Here is a 22,925-nt window from a genome sequence, read left to right as displayed (position 1 = left end):
CTCGCCTACCTAGGCTGGCATCTGCCGAAGCATAGGTATGCACCTGATAGTGTTTCGTGAAAGTGTGCAGACTCGACCAGGTAGCCGCCTGACACACCTGCTGAGCCGTAGCCTGGTGCCGCAAAGCCCAGGACGCACCCACGGCTCTGGTAGAATGGGCCTTCAGCCCTGAGGGAACCGGAAGCCCAGAGGAACGGTAGGCTTCGAGAATTGGTTCCTTGATCCACCGAGCCAGGGTTGATTTGGAAGCCTGTGACCCTTTACGCTGGCCAGCGACAAGGACAAAGAGTGCATCCGAGCGGCGCAGGGGCGCCGTACGAGAAATGTAGAGTCTGAGTGCTCTCACCAGATCCAACAAGTGCAAATCCTTTTCACATTGGTGAACTGGATGTGGACAAAGAGAAGGTAAGGAGATATCCTGATTGAGATGAAAGGGGGATACCACCTTAGGGAGAAATTCCGGAACCGGACGCAGAACCACCTTGTCCTGGTGAAACACCAGGAAAGGAGCCTTGCATGACAGCGCTGCTAGCTCAGACACTCTCCGAAGTGAAGTGACTGCTACTAGGAAGACCACTTTCTGCGAAAGGCGTGAAAGAGAAATATCCTTCATTGGCTCAAAAGGTGGTTTCTGAAGAGCCATCAGCACCCTGTTCAGATCCCAGGGTTCGAACGGACGCTTGTAAGGAGGAACTATGTGACAAACCCCCTGCAGGAACGTGCGCACCTTTGGAAGTCTGGCTAGGCGCTTCTGGAAAAACACAGAGCGCTGAGACTTGTCCCTTAAGAGCATCGAGCGACAAACCCTTTTCCAATCCGGATTGAAGGAAGGAAAGAAAAGTGGGCAAGGCAAATGGCCAGGGAGTAAAACCCTGATCAGCGCACCAGGATAAGAATATTCTCCACGTCCTGTGGTAGATCTTGGCGGACGTTGGTTTCCTGGCCTGTCTCATAGTGGCAATGACCTCTTGAGATAACCCTGAAGATGCTAGGATCCAGGACTCAATGGCCACACAGTCAGGTTGAGGGCCGCAGAATTCAGATGGAAAAACGGCCCTTGAGACAGCAAGTCTGGTCGGTCTGGTAGTGCCCACGGTTGACCCACCGTGAGATGCCACAGATCCGGGTACCACGACCTCCTCGGCCAGTCTGGAGCGACGAGGATGGCGCGGCGGCAGTCTGACCTGATCTTGCGTAACACTCTGGGCAACAGTGCCAGAGGAGGAAACACATAAGGCAGTTGAAACTGCGACCAATCCTGAACTAATGCGTCTGCCGCCAGAGCTCTGATCTTGAGACCGTGCCATGAATGCCGGGACCTTGTTGTTGTGCCGGGACGCCATTAGGTCGACGTCCGGCATCCCCCAGCGGCAACAGATCTCTTGAAATACGTCCGGGTGAAGGGACCATTCCCCTGCGTCCATGCCCTGGCGACTGAGAAAGTCTGCTTCCCAGTTTTCTACGCCCGGGATGTGAACTGCGGATATGGCGGATGCAGTGGCTTCCGCCCACAGCAGAATCCGCCGGACTTCCTGGAAGGCTTGCCGACTGCGTGTGCCGCCCTGGTGGTTGATGTATGCCACCGCTGTGGAGTTGTCCGACTGAATTCGGATCTGTTTGCCTTCCAGCCACGGCTGGAACGCTTTTAGGGCAAGATACACTGCCCTTATCTCCAGAACATTGATCTGCAGGGAGGACTCTGGCTGAGTCCAGGTACCCTGGGCCCTGTGGTGGAGAAAGACCGCTCCCCACCCTGACAGGCTCGCGTCCATCGTGACCACCGCCCAGGATGGTGGTAGGAAGGATTTCCCCTTCGACAATGAAGTGGGAAGAAGCCACCACCGAAGAGAGGCTTTGGCTGCCTGAGAAAGGGAGACGTTCCTGTCGAGGGACGTCGACTTCCTGTCCCACTTGCGGAGAATGTCCCATTGAAGTGGACGCAGATGAAACTGCGCAAAAGGAACTGCCTCCATTGCTGCCACCATCTTCCCTAGGAAGTGCATGAGGCGCCTCAAGGGGTGTGACTGGCCTTGAAGTAGAGATTGCACCCCTGTCTGTAGTGAACGCTGTTTGTCCAGCGGAAGCTTCACTATCGCTGGAAGAGTATGAAACTCCATGCCAAGATATGTCAGTGATTGGGCCGGTGTCAGATTTGACTTTGTGAAATTGATGATCCACCCGAATCTCTGAAGAGTCTCCAGAGCAATGTCCAGGCTGTGTTGGCATGCCACTCGGGAGGGTGCCTTGACAAGCAGATCGTCTAAGTAAGGGATCACCGAGTGTCCCTGAGAGTGTAAGACTGCTACAACTGCTGCCATGACCTTGGTGAAGACCCGTGGTGCTGTCGCCAGGCCGAAAGGCAGTGCCACGAACTGAAGGTGTTCGTCCCCGATGGCGAAACGCAGGAAGCGCTGATGCTCTGGTGCAATTGGTACGTGGAGATAAGCATCTTTGATATCGATCGATGCTAGGAAATCTCCTTGGGACATTGAGGCGATGACGGAGCGGAGCGATTCCATCCGGAACCGCCTGGTTTTCACGTGTTTGTTGAGCAGTTTTAGGTCCAGAACAGGACGGAAAGATCCGTCCTTTTTTGGCACCACAAACAAGTTGGAGTAAAAACCGTGACCCTGTTGCTGAAGAGGAACAGGGATCACCACTCCTTCTGCCTTCAGAGTGCACACCGCCTGAAGAAGAGCATCGGCTTGCTCGAGGGGCGGAGATGTTCTGAAGAAACGAGTCGGAGGACGAGAGCTGAGCTCTATCCTGTAACCGTGAGACAGAATGTCTCTCACCCAACGGTCTTGTACCTGTGGCAACCAGGCGTCGCAAAAGCGGGAGAGCCTGCCACCGACCGAGGATGCGGCGTGAAGAGGCCGAAAGTCATGAGGAGGCCGCTTTGGGAGCGGTTCCTCCGGCGGTCTTTTTAGGACGTGACTTAGACCGCCATGAATCGGAGTTCGTCTGACCCTTCTGTGGCCTGTTGGACGAGGAGAATTGAGACCTGCCCGCGGGCCGAAAGGACCGAAACCTAGATTGTACCTTCCGTTGTTGAGGTCTTTTTGGTTTGGACTGGGGTAAGGATGAGTCCTTTCCCTTGGATTGTTTAATGATTTCATCCAATCGCTCACCAAACAGGCGGTCGCCAGAAAATGGCAACCCGGTTAAGAACTTTTTGGAGGCAGAGTCTGCCTTCCATTCACGTAGCCACATGGCCCTGTGGACTGCCACCGAATTGGCGGATGCTACCGCCGTACGGCTCGTAGAGTCCAGGACATCATTAATGGCGTATGACGCAAACGCCGACGCCTGAGAGGTTAATGACACCACCTGCGGAGCAGAGGCCCGTGTGACTGCATTAATCTGCGAGTGACAAGCTGAGATAGCTTGGAGCGCCCATACGGCTGCGAATGCCGGAGCAAAGGACGCGCCGATAGCCTCATAGATGGATTTCAACCAGAGCTCCATCTGTCTGTCAGTGGCATCTTTGAGTGAGGCCCCATCTTCCACTGCAACTATGGATCTAGCCGCCAGTCTGGAGACTGGAGGATCCACCTTGGGACACTGAGCCCAACCCTTGACAACGTCAGGGGGAAAGGGATAACGTGTGTCCTTAAGTCGCTTAGAAAAGCGCTTATCTGGACAAGCTCGGTGTTTCTGGACTGCCTCTCTGAAATCGGAGTGATCCAGGAACATACTCATTGTACGCTTGGGAAACCTAAAACAGAATTTCTCCTGCTGAGAAGCCGACTGCTCAATTGGAGGAGCTGGGGGAGAAAGATCCAACACCTGATTGATGGACGCTATAAGGTCGTTCACTATGGCGTCCCCTTCTGGTGTATCTAGGTTGAGAGCGGCTTCAGGATCAGAGTCCTGATCTGCCCCCTCCGCTTCATCCTCTAGAGAGTCCTCCTGCTGAGACCCTGAGCAGTGTGATGAAGTCGAGGGAAGCTCCCAGCGACCCCGCTTAGGTGGTCTGGGACTGCGGTCCGTGTCAGAGACCTCACCTTGAGACCTATGAGTCACCCCAGGAGCACTTTGCTGCACCAACCGCGGGGGGCCTGGGGTCAATGATTCAACAGTGCCCGGGGCCTGTGTTACAGGTCTGGACTGCAAAGCTTCTAGTATCTTAGCAGACCATTTATCCATAGTCTCAGAAAGTTTGTCAGCGAATACTGCAAACTCCGTCCCTGTCACCTGGACAGTGGCAGCCGGTGTTTCTACCTGGGCCGAGGGTCCCACTAGTGGCTGAGGCTCCGGCTGAGTCATTACCATAGGTGCCGAGCATTGCACACAATGAGGGTAGGTGGAACCTGCAGGTAGCATAGCCGCACATGAGGTACAGGTTGCAAAGTAAGCCTGTGCTTTGGCACCCTTGCTATTTGCAGACGACATGCTGTTGTCTCCTCTGAGTACAATCTGGGAGGGTATATAGCCAAAAACCAGTGCGACCGTACAGAGTAAATGTATAGCATATAAACTTATATATATACACTTCGGCACCCAGGGGGGCCAGCACCTAGAAACAGGTGCGGCTTACCGACCTCCCAAAGCGGTTGTGTGACCACCAGATTCCCTGCCTGGATCTCCCAGAGCCGTTTGTCTCTCCTCTCTAGCTTCAGAAGTGCTGACAGGAATGGCTGCCAGCGTTCTGTGAGGAGGAGGGGGCCGTGGGCGTGCCCAAGAAAGTGCGGGAATCTGGTGTCCCACTGTGCTCAGTGAGGGGGGAGGAGGATACAAAGTATGCTCCAGCCCTCAGTGCTGACGTCCAGTGCAGCGTCCCTCCCTTCCCCTGACTGACAGGCCCGGGGGCGGGAATATGCGGTACTAGGCCGCAAAAGCCGGGGACTAAAGTTATAAGCGCGGCCGGCAAACAAGCGCGGTCAGCGCGGTAGTCCCGGCGCACTAACACACCCAGCAGTGCTGCAGCGTGTATGACAAGCGCTCCATGCGCTGTCCCCAAGGGGACACAGAGTACCTCACAGTAGCAGGGCCTTGTCCCTGACGATACCCAGCTCCTGTCCAGCAGATTCCCCAGGGGCTGCGGAGGGAGCACGGTCCCAGTGTCTGGAGACCGATTAGGATCCCACTTCACCCAGAGCCCCTAGGGGATGGGGAAGGAAAACAGCATGTTGGCTCCTGCCTATGTACCCGCAATGGGTACCTCAACCTTAACCGCACCGCCGACCAGAGTGGGGTGAGAAGGGAGCATGCTGGGGGCCCTATATGGGCCCACTTTTCTTCCATCCGAAATAGTCAGCAGCTGCTGCTGACTAAATTGTGGAGCTATGCGTGCATGTGTGCCTCCTTCGCACAAAGCATAAAAACTGAGGAGCCCGTGACTCACGGGGGGGGGTGTATAGGCAGAAGGGGAGGGGCTTTACACTTTTAAGTGTAATACTTTGTGTGGCCTCCGGAGGCAGAAGCTATACACCCAATTGTCTGGGTCTCCCAATGGAGCGACAAAGAAATGAACACTGCTGTTCTCTCGCTTTCTCTGGATGTATGCGATATGTCGGAAGGCGGGGAGAGCAATGCAATCATACGGGCTGCTGTGATTTAACACTTTTACACAATCCCAGGAGAGATGGTGCCCAAACCGCTGGAACGGTGCCTGCACCAGAGGGGAGAGAATATGTGTTATTTTAAATAGGGGTAAGGGGGGGGGGATGTCTGAGAAGTGGACAATCCCTTTTAAAGGGAAAAGAAGGGAATTTTGTTACTTACCGTAAATTCCTTTTCTTCTAGCTCCTATTGGGAGACCCAGACGATTGGGTGTATAGCACTGCCTCCGGAGGCCACACAAAGCATTACACTAAAAAGTGTAAGGCCCCTCCCCTTCTGGCTATACACCCCCAGTGGGATCACTGGCTGCTCAGTTTTAGTGCTAAAGCAAGAAGGAGGAAAGCCAATAACTGGTTTAAACAAATTCACTCCGAAGTAACATCGGAGAACTGAAAACCGTTCAACATGAACAACATGTGTACCCGAAAAAACCAACAATCCCGAAGGACAACAGGGCGGGTGCTGGGTCTCCCAATAGGAGCTAGAAGAAAAGGAATTTACGGTAAGTAACAAAATTCCCTTCTTCGGCGCTCCATTGGGAGACCCAGACGATTGGGACGTCCAAAAGCAGTCCCTGGGTGGGTAAAGAAATACCTCATGTTAGAGCTGCGAAGACAGCCTTCCCCTACGGGGAGGTAACTGCCGCCTGCAGGACTCTTCTACCTAGGCTGGCGTCCGCCGAAGCATAGGTATGCACCTGATAATGTTTGGTGAAAGTGTGCAGACTCGACCAGGTAGCTGCCTGGCACACCTGTTGAGCCGTAGCCTGGTGTCGTAATGCCCAGGACGCACCCACGGCTCTGGTAGAGTGGGCCTTCAGCCCTGATGGAACCGGAAGCCCCGCAGAACGGTAGGCTTCAAGAATTGGTTCTTTGATCCATCGAGCCAGGGTGGCTTTTGAAGCCTGCGACCCTTTGCGCTTACCAGCGACAAGGACAAAGAGTGCATCCGAGCGGCGCAGGGGCGCCGTGCGGGAAATGTAGATTCTGAGTGCTCTCACCAGATCTAACAAATGTAAATCCTTTTCATACCGAAGAACTGGATGAGGACAAAAGGAAGGCAAGGAGATATCCTGATTAAGATGAAAAGAGGATACCACCTTAGGGAGAAACTCCTGAATGGGGCGCAGCACTACCTTGTCCTGGTGGAACACCAGGAAGGGAGCCTTGGATGACAGCGCTGCTAGCTCAGACACTCTCCGAAGAGACGTGACCGCCACTAGAAAGACCACTTTCTGTGAGAGACGAGAAAGTGAAACATCCCTCAGAGGCTCGAAGGGCGGCTTCTGGAGAGCAACTAGTACCCTGTTTAGATCCCATGGATCTAACGGCCGCTTGTACGGAGGGACGATATGACAAACCCCCTGCAGGAACGTGCGCACCTGAGAAAGTCGTTCTAGACGCTTCTGAAAAAACACGGATAGTGCCGAGACTTGCCCTTTAAGGGAGCCGAGCGACAAGCCCTTTTCCAACCCAGATTGCAGGAAGGAAAGAAAAGTAGGTAACGCGAATGGCCAGGGGGATACTCCTTGTGCAGAGCACCAGGATAAGAAAATCCTCCACGTTCTGTGGTAGATCTTAGCAGAAGTGGACTTCCTAGCCTGTCTCATGGTGTCAACGACTCCTTGGGATAATCCTGAAGACGCTAGGATCCAGGACTCAATGGCCACACAGTCAGGTTCAGGGCCGCAGAATTCCGATGGAAAAACGGCCCTTGGGACAGTAAGTCTGGTCGGTCTGGTAGTGCCCACGGTTGGCCGACCGTGAGATGCCACAGATCCGGGTACCACGACCTCCTCGGCCAGTCTGGGGCGACGAGTATGACGCAGCCGCAATCGGATCTGATCTTGCGTAGCACTCTGGGCAAGAGTGCCAGAGGTGGGAACACATAAGGGAGCCGGAACTGCGACCAATCTTGCACTAAGGCGTCTGCCGCCAGAGCTCTTTGATCGCGAGACCGCGCCATGAACGTCGGGACCTTGTTGTTGTGCCGCGACGCCATTAGGTCGACGTCCGGCACCCCCCAGCGGCGACAGATTTCCTGAAACACGTCCGGGTGAAGGGACCATTCCCCTGCGTCCATACCCTGGCGACTGAGGAAGTCTGCTTCCCAGTTTTCTACGCCCGGGATGTGAACCGCTGATATGGTGGATGCTCTGTCCTCCACCCACAGCAGAATCCGCCGGACTTCCTGGAAGGCTTGCCGACTGCGTGTCCCTCCCTGGTGGTTGATGTATGCCACCGCTGTGGAGTTGTCCGACTGAATTCGGATCTGCTTTCCTTCCAGCCACTGCTGGAAGGCTAGTAGGGCTAGATACACTGCCCTGATTTCCAGAACATTGACCTGAAGGGTGGACTCCTGCTGAGTCCACGTCCCTTGAGCCCTGTGGTGGAGAAAAACTGCTCCCCACCCTGACAGACTTGCGTCTGTCGTGACCACTGCCCAGGATGGGGGCAGGAATGATCTTCCCTGTGATAATGAGGTGGGAAGAAGCCACCATTGCAGAGAGTCCTTGGCCGTCTGGGAAAGGGAGACTTTCCTGTCCAGGGAAGTTGACTTCCCGTCCCATTGGCGGAGAATGTCCCATTGAAGTGGGCGCAGATGAAACTGTGCAAACGGGACTGCTTCCATTGCTGCCACCATCTTCCCTAGGAAGTGCATGAGGCGCCTTAAGGAGTGCGACTGACCGTGAAGGAGAGACTGTACCCCTGTCTGTAGTGACCGCTGCTTGTCCAGCGGAAGCTTCACTATCGCTGGCAGAGTATGAAACTCCATGCCAAGATACGTTAGTGATTGGGTCGGTGACAGATTTGACTTTGGGAAGTTGATGATCCACCCGAAAGTCTGGAGAGTCTCCAGCGCAACATTCAGGCTGTGTTGGCACGCCTCTTGAGAGGGTGCTTTGACAAGTAGATCGTCCAAGTAAGGGATCACCGAGTGTCCCTGGGAGTGCAAGACTGCTACCACTGCCGCCATGACCTTGGTGAAAACCCGTGGGGCTGTCGCCAGACCAAATGGCAGAGCTACGAACTGGAGATGTTCGTGACCTATCACAAAACGTAGAAAACGTTGGTGCTCTGTAGCAATCGGCACGTGGAGATAAGCATCTTTGATGTCTATTGATGCAAGGAAATCTCCTTGAGACATTGAGGCAATGACGGAGCGGAGGGATTCCATCCGGAACCGCCTGGCGTTCACATGCTTGTTGAGCAGCTTTAGGTCCAGAACAGGACGGAACGAGCCGTCCTTTTTTGGAACCACGAAGAGATTGGAGTAAAAACCTTGCCCTTGTTCCTGAAGAGGAACAGGGATCACCACTCCTTCTGCTCTTAGTGAGCCCACCGCCTGCAGAAGAGCCTCTGCTCGGTCGGGATGTGGGGAAGTTCTGAAGAACCGAGGCGGAGGACGAGAACTGAACTCTATCCTGTACCCGTGAGACAAAATGTCTGTTACCCACCGGTCCTTGACCTGTGGCAGCCAAATGTCGCAAAAGCGGGAGAGCCTGCCACCGACCGAGGATGCGGAGGGAGGAGGCCGAAAGTCATGAGGCAGCCGCCTTGGAAGCGGTTCCTCCGGTTGCTTTCTTGGGGCGTGAGTGAGCCCGCCAGGAATCTGAGCCCTTTTGCTCTTTCTGAGTCCCTTTGGACGAGGAGAATTGGGCCTTGCCAGAGCCTCGAAAGGACCGAAACCTCGACTGCCACCTCCTTTGTTGAGGTTTGCTTGATCTGGGCTGGGGTAAGGAGGAGTCTTTACCCTTGGACTGTTTAATGATTTCAGCCAATTGCTCACCAAACAGTCTGTCTACAGATAGTGGCAAGCTGGTTAAACATTTTTTGGAAGCAGAATCCGCTTTCCATTCTTTTAACCACAAGGCTCTGCGCAAAACCACCGAGTTGGCAGACGCCATTGAGGTACGGCTCGTAGAGTCCAGGACAGCGTTGATAGCATAGGTCGCAAACGCAGACATTTGCGAAGTTAAGGACTTCACTTGCGGCACTGCTGGACGTATGATAGAGTCCACCTGTGCCAGACCAGCTGAAATGGCTTGGAGCGCCCACACGGCCGCGAATGCCGGAGCAAATGACGCGCCGATAGCTTCATAGACAGATTTCAACCAAAGGTCCATCTGTCTGTCATTGGCATCTTTAAGTGAAGCCCCATCCTCCACTGCAACTATGGATCTAGCCGCAAGCCTGGAGATTGGGGGATCCACCTTTGGACACTTGGTCCAGCGTTTGACCACGTCAGGGGGAAAGGGATAACGTGTATCCTTAAGACGTTTGGAGAAACGCTTGTCTGGATAAGCCTGGTGTTTCTGGACTGATTCTCTGAAGTCAGCGTGGTCCAGAAAAGTACTCAGTTTACGCTTGGGATACCTGAAATGGAACTTCTCCTGCTCTGCAGCTGCCTCTTCTGCTGAAGGGGCTGGGGGAGAAATATCCAACAGTCTATTGATGGCCGCTATAAGGTCATTTACCATGGCGTCACCATCAGGAGTATCCAGATTGAGAGCGGTGTCAGGATTAGACTCCTGATCACCCTCCTCTGTCTCATCACGCAGAGACTCTTCTCGCTGAGACCCTGATCCGCGTGATGACGTGGAGGGTCTCTCCCAGCGAGCTCGCTTAGGCTGCCTGGGACTGTCATCTGAGTCAGAGCCTTCAGCCTGAGATGCCTGGGACCCCCTTGAAGCACGGATTAACTCCAACTGAGGGGGACCGGGGAACATTGACGCAGCAGTGTCCATGGTCTGAGTGACCGGCCTGGCCTGCAAGGTCTCTAGGATTTTTGTCATAGTGACAGACATCTTGTCAGCAAAAACTGCAAACTCTGTCCCAGTCACCGGGACAGGGTTCACCGGTGACTCTGCCTGGGCCACTACCACCATAGACTCCGGCTGACGAAGTGGCACAGGGACCGAACATTGCACACAATGGGGGTCTTTGGAACCTGCCGGTAGATCAGCCCCACAAGCGGCACAAGCAGCGTATACAGCCTGTGTCTTGGCACCCTTGCGTTTTGCGGATGACATGTTGTCGTCTCCTCAGAGCAATATAGGGTATACAGCCAAGAAGCGACCTTACAGTGCAATATATATATATATATTGAAGAGAGAGAAAACGAGTTTTTAAGGTGCAAAAGGATAACAAATTTTTATTAAATACAGGTGGGGGGAATCCAAACAGTCATAAAAACATCTAAAAACATAGATGGCGGTTATCCCCTACATTAGGGCATGGTACATAGATTAGATTTGTAAGTACATACAGCATATGGAACACACGTGCTTGATAGTGTGGAAAAGCACCTGGGTGTTAATTCATATGGGCCACACAGACAAAGAATAACAGCACAACAACAGACAGAATTACTAAAGTGATTATCACAAAGTCACAGAGCGTGTCTATATCAGACATAACAGCCTCATATGTGCAAAAGCACTAATGAGTATAGTGTTTAGAGCGCTCTCAGATCAGACTGCTGATGAAGTACGAGGCATAAAAAACTTTGTAGCCACAATGGGATTATGAAACCCCAGTCAGAGCCCACACACATAAAGCACAGTGTATCAAAAGACCATTACCACTTCGACCACGCCTTCATGCCTCCTCCCTGACGAAGATTTAATATAGTAATATCGAAACGTACGTAGGTCTTCCTGAGGCTGCAGTGACTGGCGGCTCTCCCTCCTCACGTGGTCGAAGTGGTAATGGTCTTTTGATACACTGTGCTTTATGTGTGTGGGCTCTGACTGGGGTTTCATAATCCCATTGTGGCTACAAAGTTTTTTATGCCTCGTACTTCATCAGCAGTCTGATCTGAGAGCGCTCTAAACACTATACTCATTAGTGCTTTTGCACATATGAGGCTGTTATGTCTGATATAGACACGCTCTGTGACTTTGTGATAATCACTTTAGTAATTCTGTCTGTTGTTGTGCTGTTATTCTTTGTCTGTGTGGCCCATATGAATTAACACCCAGGTGCTTTTCCACACTATCAAGCACGTGTGTTCCATATGCTGTATGTACTTACAAATCTAATCTATGTACCATGCCCTAATGTAGGGGATAACCGCCATCTATGTTTTTAGATGTTTTTATGACTGTTTGGATTCCCCCCACCTGTATTTAATAAAAATTTGTTATCCTTTTGCACCTTAAAAACTCGTTTTCTCTCTCTTCAATTAAGCTTTATGAGTTTGTGCCATTTTTGGGTTGGATTCCAGAAAAGTCTGGACCCACCCTTCTATTTGTGATGGTTTTTTGGAGTATTCCTCCCTTAATCATATATATATATATATATGGTATAGAGAAAAAAATACACCAATATAACACTGTGGCACTAGTGGGGCCAGCACTAATGTGCTGCTTACCGCCCGCTTAACGCGGGTGTGTGGTCGCCAGAAATCCCTTGTCTGGGTCTCCCAGAGCCTGTGTCCGTTCTCCAGCCAGACTGCATGTAGGAATGGCTGCCGGCGTCCTGTGGAGAGGGGCGGGCCCTGGGCGTGCTGCCGACAAAGAGCGGGAACTGGCGTCCCACTGTGCCCAGTGAGAGGGCTGGAGTATGTAAAACAGACTCCAGCCCTCGGCGCTGACTACCGTACAGCGTCTCTCCCTTGCCCTGATTGACAGGGTGGGGGCGGGAACGAAGCGGAGCTAGGCCGCAAAAGCCGGGGACTAGATTTATAAGCGCCGCCGTCGTAAAAGCACGGTCGGCGCTAAGTCCCCGGCGCACCACAAGTCTCAGCCGCGCCGCCGCTCCAGGGGCGGCCGGCGCGGTAGTCCCCAACACATAAAGTCCCTCAGAGAAACTGCAGTGACTGTAACCCCAGCGCGCAGCGCTACTGTCCCCGGCGCACTAGCACACCCAGCAAGTCTGGAGTGTGCGCGGCCTGTCCCTACGGGGACACAGAGTACCTGAAAGTCGCAGGGCCTTGTCCCTGAACGGTACCCAGCTCCGTATCCAGCAGGTTCTACGGGTCTGTGGATGGAGCCCGGCCTCAGGGCTTGGGGCCCGGTAAGATCCCACTTCCTCAGAGCCCTCAGGGGGATGGGGAAGGAAAGCAGCATGTGGGCTCCAGCCTCCGTACCCACAATGGGTACCTCAACCTTAACAAACACCGCCAATAGGAATGGGGTGAGAAGGGAGCATGCTGGGGGCCCTAGTATGGGCCCTCTTTTCTTCCATCCGATATAGTCAGCAGCTACTGCTGACTAAACAGTGGAGCTATGCGTGGATGTCTGACCTCCTTCGCACAAAGCTTGAAAACTGAGCAGCCAGTGATCCCACTGGGGGTGTATAGCCAGAAGGGGAGGGGCCTTACACTTTTTAGTGTAATGCTTTGTGTGGCCTCCGGAGGCAGTGCTATACACCCAATCGTCTGGGTCTCCCAATGGAGCGCCGAAGAAATACACAAATCTTAAATTTAGAAAACACAAGACACAGGAGACATGAGCTTTGGCCTGTGCAGAATCTTTATTGGTTTCTGATCGTATGTCTTATCAAAGATCTGTGATGGATCTCGCAGTAGGAATAGGAACTCAGACATATCCAGACACTTAGCCTTCTTCCTCTGTAATAAAAAAAAGGAAAGTTAGAGGGGTTTCTCTCCATTCACACATTGGATATAGAAGACAAAAAAAAAAGTTATTCTGATTGTTTTCATGCTGGAAGAGCAATTGGGTATTTACATGCTTTGTTAAAAATAAACTAAATACCCCCAAACAGCTCAATTTTTCTCCACGTCCTTTTGCTGATACTGCTAATCAGCTATATCCAGTATGATGTGAGACAAGAGCAGAACAGATACTTCAGATAAACACGTTAATATACCTTCAACTTCCTCCTCCTCCTCTTCGTCTTCATCATCTTCATCCTCATCGGAGCTAAATGTGCCGTCAGGCAGGCTGTATATCCGAATGACTTGCTGTAAAAGAATACAGAACATTCACACGTCTCGTGCAGACAGTCTAGGAACCTTATGGTGAATGCATTGGATGGGAATTTGTGTTCGGAAAATCAATAACACAATACAGTAACAGGGAAGCAAGAGAGATAAAAAGAAGGGAATTTTGTTACTTACCGTAAATTCCTTTTCTTCTAGCTCTTATTGGGAGACCCAGACGATTGGGTGTATAGCACTGCCTCCGGAGGCCACACAAAGCAATTACACTAAAAAGTGTAAGGCCCCTCCCCTTCTGGCTATACACCCCCAGTGGGATCACTGGCTCACCAGTTTTAGTGCAAAAGCAAGAAGGAGGAAAGCCAATAACTGGTTTAAAGAAATTCTCTCCGAGTAACATCGGAGAACTGAAAACCGTTCAACATGAACAACATGTGTACCCGCAAACAAACCAAAAATCCCGAAGGACAACAGGGCGGGTGCTGGGTCTCCCAATAAGAGCTAGAAGAAAAGGAATTTACGGTAAGTAACAAAATTCCCTTCTTCTTCAGCGCTCTATTGGGAGACCCAGACGATTGGGACGTCCAAAAGCTGTCCCTGGGTGGGTAAAGAAATACCTCATGTTAGAGCTGCAAGACAGCCCTCCCCTACGGGGAGGCAACTGCCGCCTGCAGGACTCTTCTACCTAGGCTGGCGTCCGCCGAAGCATAGGTATGCACCTGATAATGTTTGGTGAAAGTGTGCAGACTCGACCAGGTAGCTGCCTGGCACACCTGTTGAGCCGTAGCCTGGTGTCGTAATGCCCAGGATGCACCCACGGCTCTGGTAGAATGGGCCTTCAGCCCTGATGGAACCGGAAGCCCAGCAGAACGGTAGGCTTCAAGAATTGGTTCTTTGATCCATCGAGCCAGGGTGGCCTTAGAAGCCTGCGACCCTTTGCGCTTACCAGCGACAAGGACAAAGAGTGCATCCGAACGGCGCAAGGGAGCCGTGCGGGAAATGTAGATTCTGAGTGCTCTCACCAGATCTAACAAATGTAAATCTTTCTCATACCGATGAACTGCATGAGGACAAAACGAAGGCAAAGAGATATCCTGATTAAGATGAAAAGAGGATACCACCTTCGGGAGAAACTCCTGAATGGGGCGCAGCACAACCTTGTCCTGGTGGAAGACCAGGAAGGGAGCCTTGGATGATAGTGCTGCCAGCTCAGACACTCTCCGAAGAGATGTGATCGCTACCAGAAAAGCCACTTTCTGTGATAGTCTAGAAAGTGAAACCTCCCTCAGAGGCTCGAAGGGCGGCTTCTGGAGGGCAACTAGTACCCTGTTCAGATCCCATGGATCTAACGGCCGCTTGTACGGGGGTACGATATGGCAAACCCCCTGTAGGAACGTGCGCACCTTAGGAAGGCGTGCCAAACGCCTCTGAAAAAAGACGGATAGCGCCGAGACCTGACCTTTAAGGGAGCCGAGCGACAAACCTTTTTCTAACCCAGATTGCAGGAAAGAAAGAAAGGTAGGCAATGCAAATGGCCAGGGAGACACTCCCTGAGCAGAGGACCAGGATAAGAATATCCTCCACGTTCTGTGGTAGATCTTAGCGGACGTGGGCTTCCTAGCCTGTCTCATGGTGGCAACGACCCCTTGGGACAAACCTGAAGACGCTAGGATCCAGGACTCAATGGCCACACAGTCAGGTTCAGGGCCGCAGAATTCCGATGGAAAAACGGCCCTTGGGACAGTAAGTCTGGTCGGTCTGGGAGTGCCCACGGTTGGCCGACCGTGAGCTGCCACAGATCCAGATACCACGCCCTCCTCGGCCAGTCTGGGGCGACAAGTATGACGCGGCTGCAATCGGATCTGATCTTGCGTAGCACTCTGGGCAAGAGTGCCAGAGGTGGAAACACATAAGGGAGCCGGAACTGCGACCAATCTTGCACTAGGGCGTCTGCCGCCAGCGCTCTTTGATCGCGAGACCGTGCCATGAAGGTTGGGACCTTGTTGTTGTGCCGTGACGCCATTAGGTCGACGTCCGGCACCCCCCAGCGGCGACAGATTTCCTGAAACACGTCTGGGTGAAGGGACCATTCCCCTGCGTCCATGCCCTGGCGACTGAGGAAGTCTGCTTCCCAGTTTTCTACGCCGGGGATGTGAACTGCGGATATGGTGGAGGCTGTGGCTTCCACCCACATCAGAATCCGCCGGACTTCCTGGAAGGCGTGCCGACTGCGTGTCCCCCCTTGGTGGTTGATGTATGCCACCGCTGTGGAGTTGTCCGACTGAATTCGGATCTGCCTTCCTTCCAGCCACTGCTGGAAGGCTAGTAGGGCAAGATACACTGCTCTGATTTCCAGAACATTGATCTGAAGGGTGGACTCCTGCCGAGTCCACGTACCCTGAGCCCTGTGGTGGAGAAAGACTGCTCCCCACCCTGACAGACTCGCGTCTGTCGTGACCACCGCCCAAGACGGTGGTAGGAAGGATCTTCCCTGTGATAATGAGGTGGGAAGAAGCCACCACTGCAGAGAGTCTTTGGCCGTCTGGGAAAGGGAGACTTTCCTGTCCAGGGATGTTGACTTCCCGTCCCATTGGCGGAGAATGTCCCATTGAAGTGGACGCAGATGAAACTGCGCAAACGGAACCGCCTCTATTGCCGCCACCATCTTCCCGAGGAAGTGCATGAGGCGTCTTAAGGAGTGCGACTGACTTTGAAGGAGAGCCTGCACCCCAGTCTGTAGAGACCGCTGCTTGTCCAGCGGAAGCTTCACTATCGCTGAGAGAGTATGAAACTCCATGCCAAGATACGTTAGTGATTGGGTCGGTGACAGATTTGACTTTGGGAAGTTGATGATCCACCCGAACGCCTGGAGAGTCTCCAGTGCAACATTCAGGCTGAGTTGGCATGCCTCTTGAGAGGGTGCCTTGACCAGTAGATCGTCCAAGTAAGGGATCACAGAGTGTCCGTGAGAGTGCAAGACTGCTACCACTGCCGCCATGATCTTGGTGAACACCCGCGGGGCTGTCGCCAGACCAAATGGCAGAGCTACGAACTGAAGATGGTCGTCTCCTATCACGAAGCGTAGAAAGCGTTGGTGCTCTGTAGCAATCGGCACGTGGAGATAAGCATCTTTGATGTCTATTGATGCTAGGAAATCTCCTTGAGACATTGAGGCAATGACTGAGCGGAGGGATTCCATCCGGAACCGCCTGGCGTTCACATGCTTGTTGAGCAGTTTTAGGTCCAGAACAGGACGGAAGGAGCCGTCCTTTTTTGGAACCACAAAGAGATTGGAGTAAAATCCTCGCCCCCGTTCCTGAGGGGGGACAGGGATCACGACTCCTTCTGCTCTTAGAGAGTCCACCGCCTGCAGCAGGGCATCTGCTCGGTTGGGGTGTGGGGAGGTTCTGAAGAACCGAAGTGGAGGCCGAGAACTGAACTCGATTCTGTACCCGCGAGACAAAATGTCTGTTACCCACCGGTCTTTGACCTGTGACAGCCAAATGTCGCAAAAGCGGGAGAGCCTGCCACCGACCGAGGATGCGGAGGGAGGAGGCCGAAAGTCATGAGGTAGCCGCTTTGGAAGCGGTTCCTCCATTTGCTTTCCTGGGGCGTGAGTGAGCCCGCCAGGAATCTGAGCTCCCTTGTTCTTTCTGAGTCCTCTTGGACGAGGAGAATTGGGCCTTGCCCGAGCCTCGAAAGGACCGAAACCTCGACTGCCACTTTTTCTGTTGAGGTTTACTTGCTCTGGGCTGTGGTAAGGAAGAGTCCTTACCCTTGGACTGTTTTATGATTTCAGCCAATGGCTCACCAAACAGTCTGTCTCTAGATAATGGCAAGCTGGTTAAGCATTTTTTGGAACCAGCATCTGCTTTCCAGTCCTTTAACCACAAGGCTCTGCGCAAAACCACAGAATTGGCGGACGCCATAGCGGTACGGCTCGTAGATTCTAGGACAGCATTGATAGCATAGGTCGCAAACGCAGACATTTGCGAAGTTAGGGACGCCACTTGCGGCACTGCTGGATGTATGATAGCATCCACCTGTGCTAAACCAGCTGAAATAGCTTGGAGTGCCCACACGGCCGCGAATGCTGGAGCAAACGACGCGCCGATAGCTTCATAGACAGATTTCAACCAAAGGTCCATCTGTCTGTCGTTGGCATCTTTAAGTGAAGCGCCATCCTCTACTGCGACTATGGATCTAGCCGCAAGCTTGGAAATTGGGGGATCCACCTTTGGACACTGGGTCCAGCGTTTGGCCACCTCAGAGGGAAAAGGATAACGGGTATCCTTAGAACGTTTAGAGAAACGCTTGTCTGGATGAGCGTCGTGTTTCTGGATCGATTCTCTGAAGTCAGAGTGGTCCAAAAAAGCACTTAATTTACGCTTGGGATACAGGAAATGGAACTTCTCCTGCTGTGCAGCTGCCTCCTCTGCAGAAGGGGCTGGGGGAGAAATATCCAACAGTCTATTAATTGCCGATATAAGGTCATTAACCATGGCGTCACCATCAGGGGCATCCAGATTGAGAGGGGCCTCAGGATTAGAATCCTGATCACCGTCCTCAGTCTCATCACAGAGAGACTCTTCTCGTTGAGACCCTGAGCAGTGTGATGACGTGGAGGGTCTTTCCCAGCGAGCTCGCTTAGGCTGCCTGGGACTGTCATCTGAGTCAGAGACTTCAGCCTGTGATGCTTGAGACCCCCTTGAAGTACGGATTAGTTCCAACTGAGGGGGACCGGAGAGCATAGACACAGCAGTGTCCATGGTCTGAGTAACTGGCCTGGACTGCAAGGTCTCCAGGATTTTTGACATAGTCACAGACATTTTATCAGCAAAAACTGCAAAGTCTGTCCCCGTCACCGGGGCAGGGTTCACAGGCGTCTCTGCCTGGGTCACTACCACCATAGGCTCTGGCTGACGAAGTGCCACTGGGACTGAACATTGCACACAATGTGAGTCTTTGGAGCCTGCCGGTAGATCAGCCCCACATGCAGTACAAACAGTGTACACAGCCTGTGCCTTGGCACCCTTGCGTTTTGCGGATGACATGTTGCTGCCTCCTCAGAGCAGTACAGGGTGTCCAGCCAAGAAGCGACCTTACAGTGCAACTATATATATATATGGTACCAAGAAAAAAGTACACTAATATAACACTGAGGCACTAGTGGGGCCAGCACTAAAGTGCAGCTTACCGCCCGCTTAGGAGCGGGTGTGTGGTCGCCGAAATCCCTTTAGTCTGGGTCTCCCAGAGCCTGCTGCCTTTCCCCAGCCAGACCGCATGTGTAATGGCTGCCGGCGTCCTTGTGGAGAGGGGGGGCGGGCCCTGGGCGTATACAGACGAAGAGCGGGAAGCCTGCTTCCCACTGTGCCTAGTGAGAGGGCTGGAGCATGTAAATAAAGCTCCAGCCCTCGGCGCTGCCAATTGAGCAGCGTCTCTCCCCTACCCTGATTGACAGGGTGGGGGCGGGAACGAAGCGGCGCTAGGCCGCAGAAGCCGGGGGCTAAAGTTAGAAGCGCCGCCGCCGTAAAAGCGCGGTCGGCGCAAAGTCCCCGGCGCACCACAAGTCGCAGCTGCGCCGCCGCTCCAGTAGCGGTCGGCGCAGTAGTTCCCAACATGTAACGTCACTCAGCAAAGCTGCAGTGACCTAACCCCAGCGCACAGCGCTACTGTCCCCGGCGCACTATAACGCTCAGCAAGCCTTGAGAGTGTCCGTGCCTGCCGGGGACACAGAGTACCTGAAAGTTGCAGGGCCTTGTCCCTGAACGGCACTCCCGCTCCAAATCCAGCAGGTTCTCTGGGTCTGTGGATGGAGCCCGGCCTCAGGGCTTGGGGGCCGGCAAGATCCCACTTCCACAGAGCCCTCCAGGGGATGTGGAAGGAAAACAGCATGTGGGCTCCAGCCTCTGTACCAGCAATAGGTACCTCAACCTTACAAGCACCACCGCGGGTGAGAAGGGAGCATGCTGGGGGCCCCATATGGGCCCTCTTTTCTTCCATCCGATATAGCCAGCAGCTACTGCTGACTACAAACAGTGGAGCTATGCGTGGATGTCTGACCTCCTTCGCACAAAGCAGAAAACTGGTGAGCCAGTGATCCCACTGGGGGTGTATAGCCAGAAGGGGAGGGGCCTTACACTTTTTAGTGTAATTGCTTTGTGTGGCCTCCGGAGGCAGTGCTATACACCCAATCGTCTGGGTCTCCCAATAGAGCGCTGAAGAAAAATATATATGTTGCAAAAATGTGTCACTTGTGAATTGACCTGTGGTGTGGATTTTTAAACCCTTCGCCCCAGGAGATTTTCCGTTTTTTCCTCCTCTTCTGCCAAGAGCTGTAACTTTTTTATTTTTCCATCAATCTTGTCATAGGAGGGATTGCTTTTGTTGTACATTTGATCGATATTTTGATCAACTGTTGCTGCATTTTAATTCAATGTAGCTTGCACATTTGTGAATGTGGTGATACTAAATATGTGTATTTTTTATTGTTTTATTCTCAATGGGGCAAAATGGGCGTGATTTGAACTTTTAGGGTTTTTTTTTTTTTTTTACTTTTTTGCAGTGATTTTACTAGTCCCCCTAGGGGGACTTTGTTTCTGCTGATCATAGTGATGCTTCAGCTCTGAACAGCAGCAATGTAGTGTTACTGCCAGCATTCACAGGAAGCACACTGTGATAACGACAACAGTAATCATCTGACCCTGCACTGCCATACCAACCCATTGGTGCCCCGTGATTGCTTTAGATCGCGCTGTCAGAGTATGAGAAAGCAATCTAAGGAGTTAACAGGCGTGGGTGGATCGCAGATCCCCCCGCACCTGTTGTCTGCTGATCTGATAAGCAGACGTGCAGCTATGTGCGGGGATCACGATGGGCGTAACTAGCGGAGGCGACCTAGGACGTACATTTACGTCCTAGGTCGTGAAAGGGGTTAAAATCTGCAGAATGGCAATTTTTTAATTGTCAATTTCATCCTTTGCACTGCATAGGAGGAAATCTGCGACAAAGCAGGATAGTAACATGTATTTTGGTGCAGTCCTTGTGTGTATGTATGTGCTGCAAAAATAAAAAAAAAAATCAGCAAATTTGTTGATAGGTGTGCATTTGACCAAGGATAGAGCCAAACAGCAGTTTTTGCTGAGACTTAAAAAGGAGCTGTCACATTCCCTTTAATACGTATACTTGAACCTAGGTCTTGTGCACATGGTAGATCAAGGATATAATGCAGCATTAGATAATGCCAAGATTTTCTCTCTCAGTTGGGGTCTATATGAAAACTACAACAGAGGCATACGGAAGATCAATAGGACCATATTTTCTATGGGTGCATGTTATGTCTCTGGAGGATAAACCAACAATAGCTATTTTTTTTTTTACTTTAAAGTGAACCTGTTATCAGAAATTTAGCTATAAACCTAAAAGTTCCCCCCTCTGCAGCTCCTGGGCAGCATTCTAGGAAGCTTCCTATACTTTTTGTGGCCCCTTTTATTCCAAAATAAATACTTTACAAACTTGTACCTTTTCGTATGCAAATTTCTTAAATCTTCCATGGGGGCGGGCTGCCTGATGTACGTTGCTGTCCTCCTGCCGATTTACGCCGCCCCCGAACGCTGAATTTCAAACCTCAGGACGCCGCCCCTGGGCTCCCATGGTCCCGCGCATGCGCTGTGCTACTGCAGCAGTGCCGTGCACTGCGTGCACGTGTGACCGCTGGTGACGCTTTTGCGCGGGCACCGACTGCTCTGTCCGCTCCTCCCATCTATTTCCTGCTGCTGAGCAGGATGGGAAGAAGGTGACGTCGGGTCATCTGGCCAGCGAGCGTTTGCGCAGAACGCTGGAGGAAGAGGGGAAAGTGTGGTCACGAGGTTATGGGCGGCACTTGCTGATGACACTCACAGCGCCGCCCATAACCTCGTGCCCGCGCAAAGTGTCACTAGCGGTCACACGTGCACACAGTGCACGGCACCGCTACAGTAGCACAGCGCATGCGCGAGACCACGGGCGCCCAGGGGCGGCGTCCTGAGGTTTGAAATTCAGCGTTCGGGGGCGGCGTAAATCGGCAGGAGGACAGCAACGTACATCAGGCAGGCCGCCCCCATGGAAGATTTAAGAAATTTGCACACGAAAAAGGTACAAGTTTGTAAAGTATTTATTTTGGAATAAAAAGGGGCCACAAAGAAGGGAATTTTGTTTACTTACCGTAAATTTCCTTTTCTTCTAGCTCCAATTGGGAGACCCAGACAATTGGTGTATAGCTTCTGCCTCCGGAGGCCACACAAAGTATTACACTTAAAAGTGTAAAGCCCCTCCCCTCTGCCTATACACCCCCCGTGCATCACGGGCGCCTCAGTTTTGGTGCAAAAGCAAGAAGGAGTAAAAGTTATAAATTGGTTTAAAGTAAATTCAATCCGAAGGAATTTCGGAGAACTGAAACCATTCAACATGAACAACATGTGTACACAAAGAACAACAGCCCGAAGGGAACAGGGGCGGGTGCTGGGTCTCCCAATTGGAGCTAGAAGAAAAGGAATTTACGGTAAGTAAACAAAATTCCCTTCTGCTTTGTCGCTCCATTGGGAGACCCAGACAATTGGGACGTCCAAAAGCAGTCCCTGGGTGGGTAAAATAATACCTCGTAATAGAGCCGTACCACGGCCCTTTCCTACAGGTGGGCAACCGCCGCCTGAAGGACTTGCCTACCTAGGCTGGCATCCGCCGAAGCATAGGTATGCACCTGATAGTGTTTCGTGAAAGTGTGCAGGCTCGACCAGGTAGCCGCCTGACACACCTGCTGAGCCGTAGCCTGGTGCCGCAAAGCCCAGGACGCACCCACGGCTCTGGTAGAATGGGCCTTCAGCCCAGAGGGAACCGGAAGCCCAGAAGATCGATAAGCTTCGAGAATTGGTTCCTTGATCCACCGAGCCAGGGTTGATTTCGAAGCCTGTGACCCTTTACGCTGGCCAGCGACAAGGACAAAGAGTGCATCAGAACGGCGCAGGGGCGCCGTACGAGAAATGTAGAGTCTGAGTGCTCTCACCAGATCTAACAAGTGCAGATCCTTTTCACACTGGTGAACTGGATGAGGACAAAAAGAGGGTAAGGAGATATCCTGATTGAGATGAAAGGGGGATACCACCTTAGGTAGAAATTCCGGAACCGGACGCAGAACCACCTTGTCCTGGTGAAACACCAGGAAAGGGGCTTTGCATGACAGCGCTGCTAGCTCAGACACTCTCCGAAGTGATGTGACTGCTACTAGGAAAACCACTTTCTGTGAAAGGCGTGAAAGAGAAATATCCTTCATTGGCTCGAAAGGTGGTTTCTGAAGAGCCATCAGTACCCTGTTCAGATCCCAGGGTTCTAACGGCCGCTTGTAAGGAGGGACTATGTGACAAACCCCCTGCAGGAACGTGCGTACCTGTGGAAGTCTGGCCAGGCGCTTCTGAATAAAC

At 52.4% G+C, this 22,925-nt stretch overlaps 1 protein-coding gene across 1 annotated transcript in view; it reads right to left on the bottom strand.

The window, feature by feature from the left end:
* Positions 1–13,024: 13,024 nt before the first annotated feature.
* Positions 13,025–22,925, bottom strand: part of EIF3D (eukaryotic translation initiation factor 3 subunit D) — a 43,803-nt gene continuing 33,902 nt past the window's right edge. The window contains exons 13-14 of the mRNA XM_075322085.1: positions 13,401–13,494; positions 13,025–13,140 (exon numbers count right to left, since the gene is read on the bottom strand). Of these exons, the coding sequence (XP_075178200.1) occupies positions 13,127–13,140; positions 13,401–13,494 (108 nt within the window). The 3' untranslated portion in view covers positions 13,025–13,126. The remainder of the gene's footprint in view (positions 13,141–13,400; positions 13,495–22,925) is intronic.

Source organism: Anomaloglossus baeobatrachus, chromosome 8, assembly GCF_048569485.1.
Source record: "Anomaloglossus baeobatrachus isolate aAnoBae1 chromosome 8, aAnoBae1.hap1, whole genome shotgun sequence".
Lineage (NCBI taxonomy): Eukaryota > Metazoa > Chordata > Amphibia > Anura > Aromobatidae > Anomaloglossus > Anomaloglossus baeobatrachus.
This window is presented reverse-complemented; position numbering and strand designations above follow the sequence as displayed.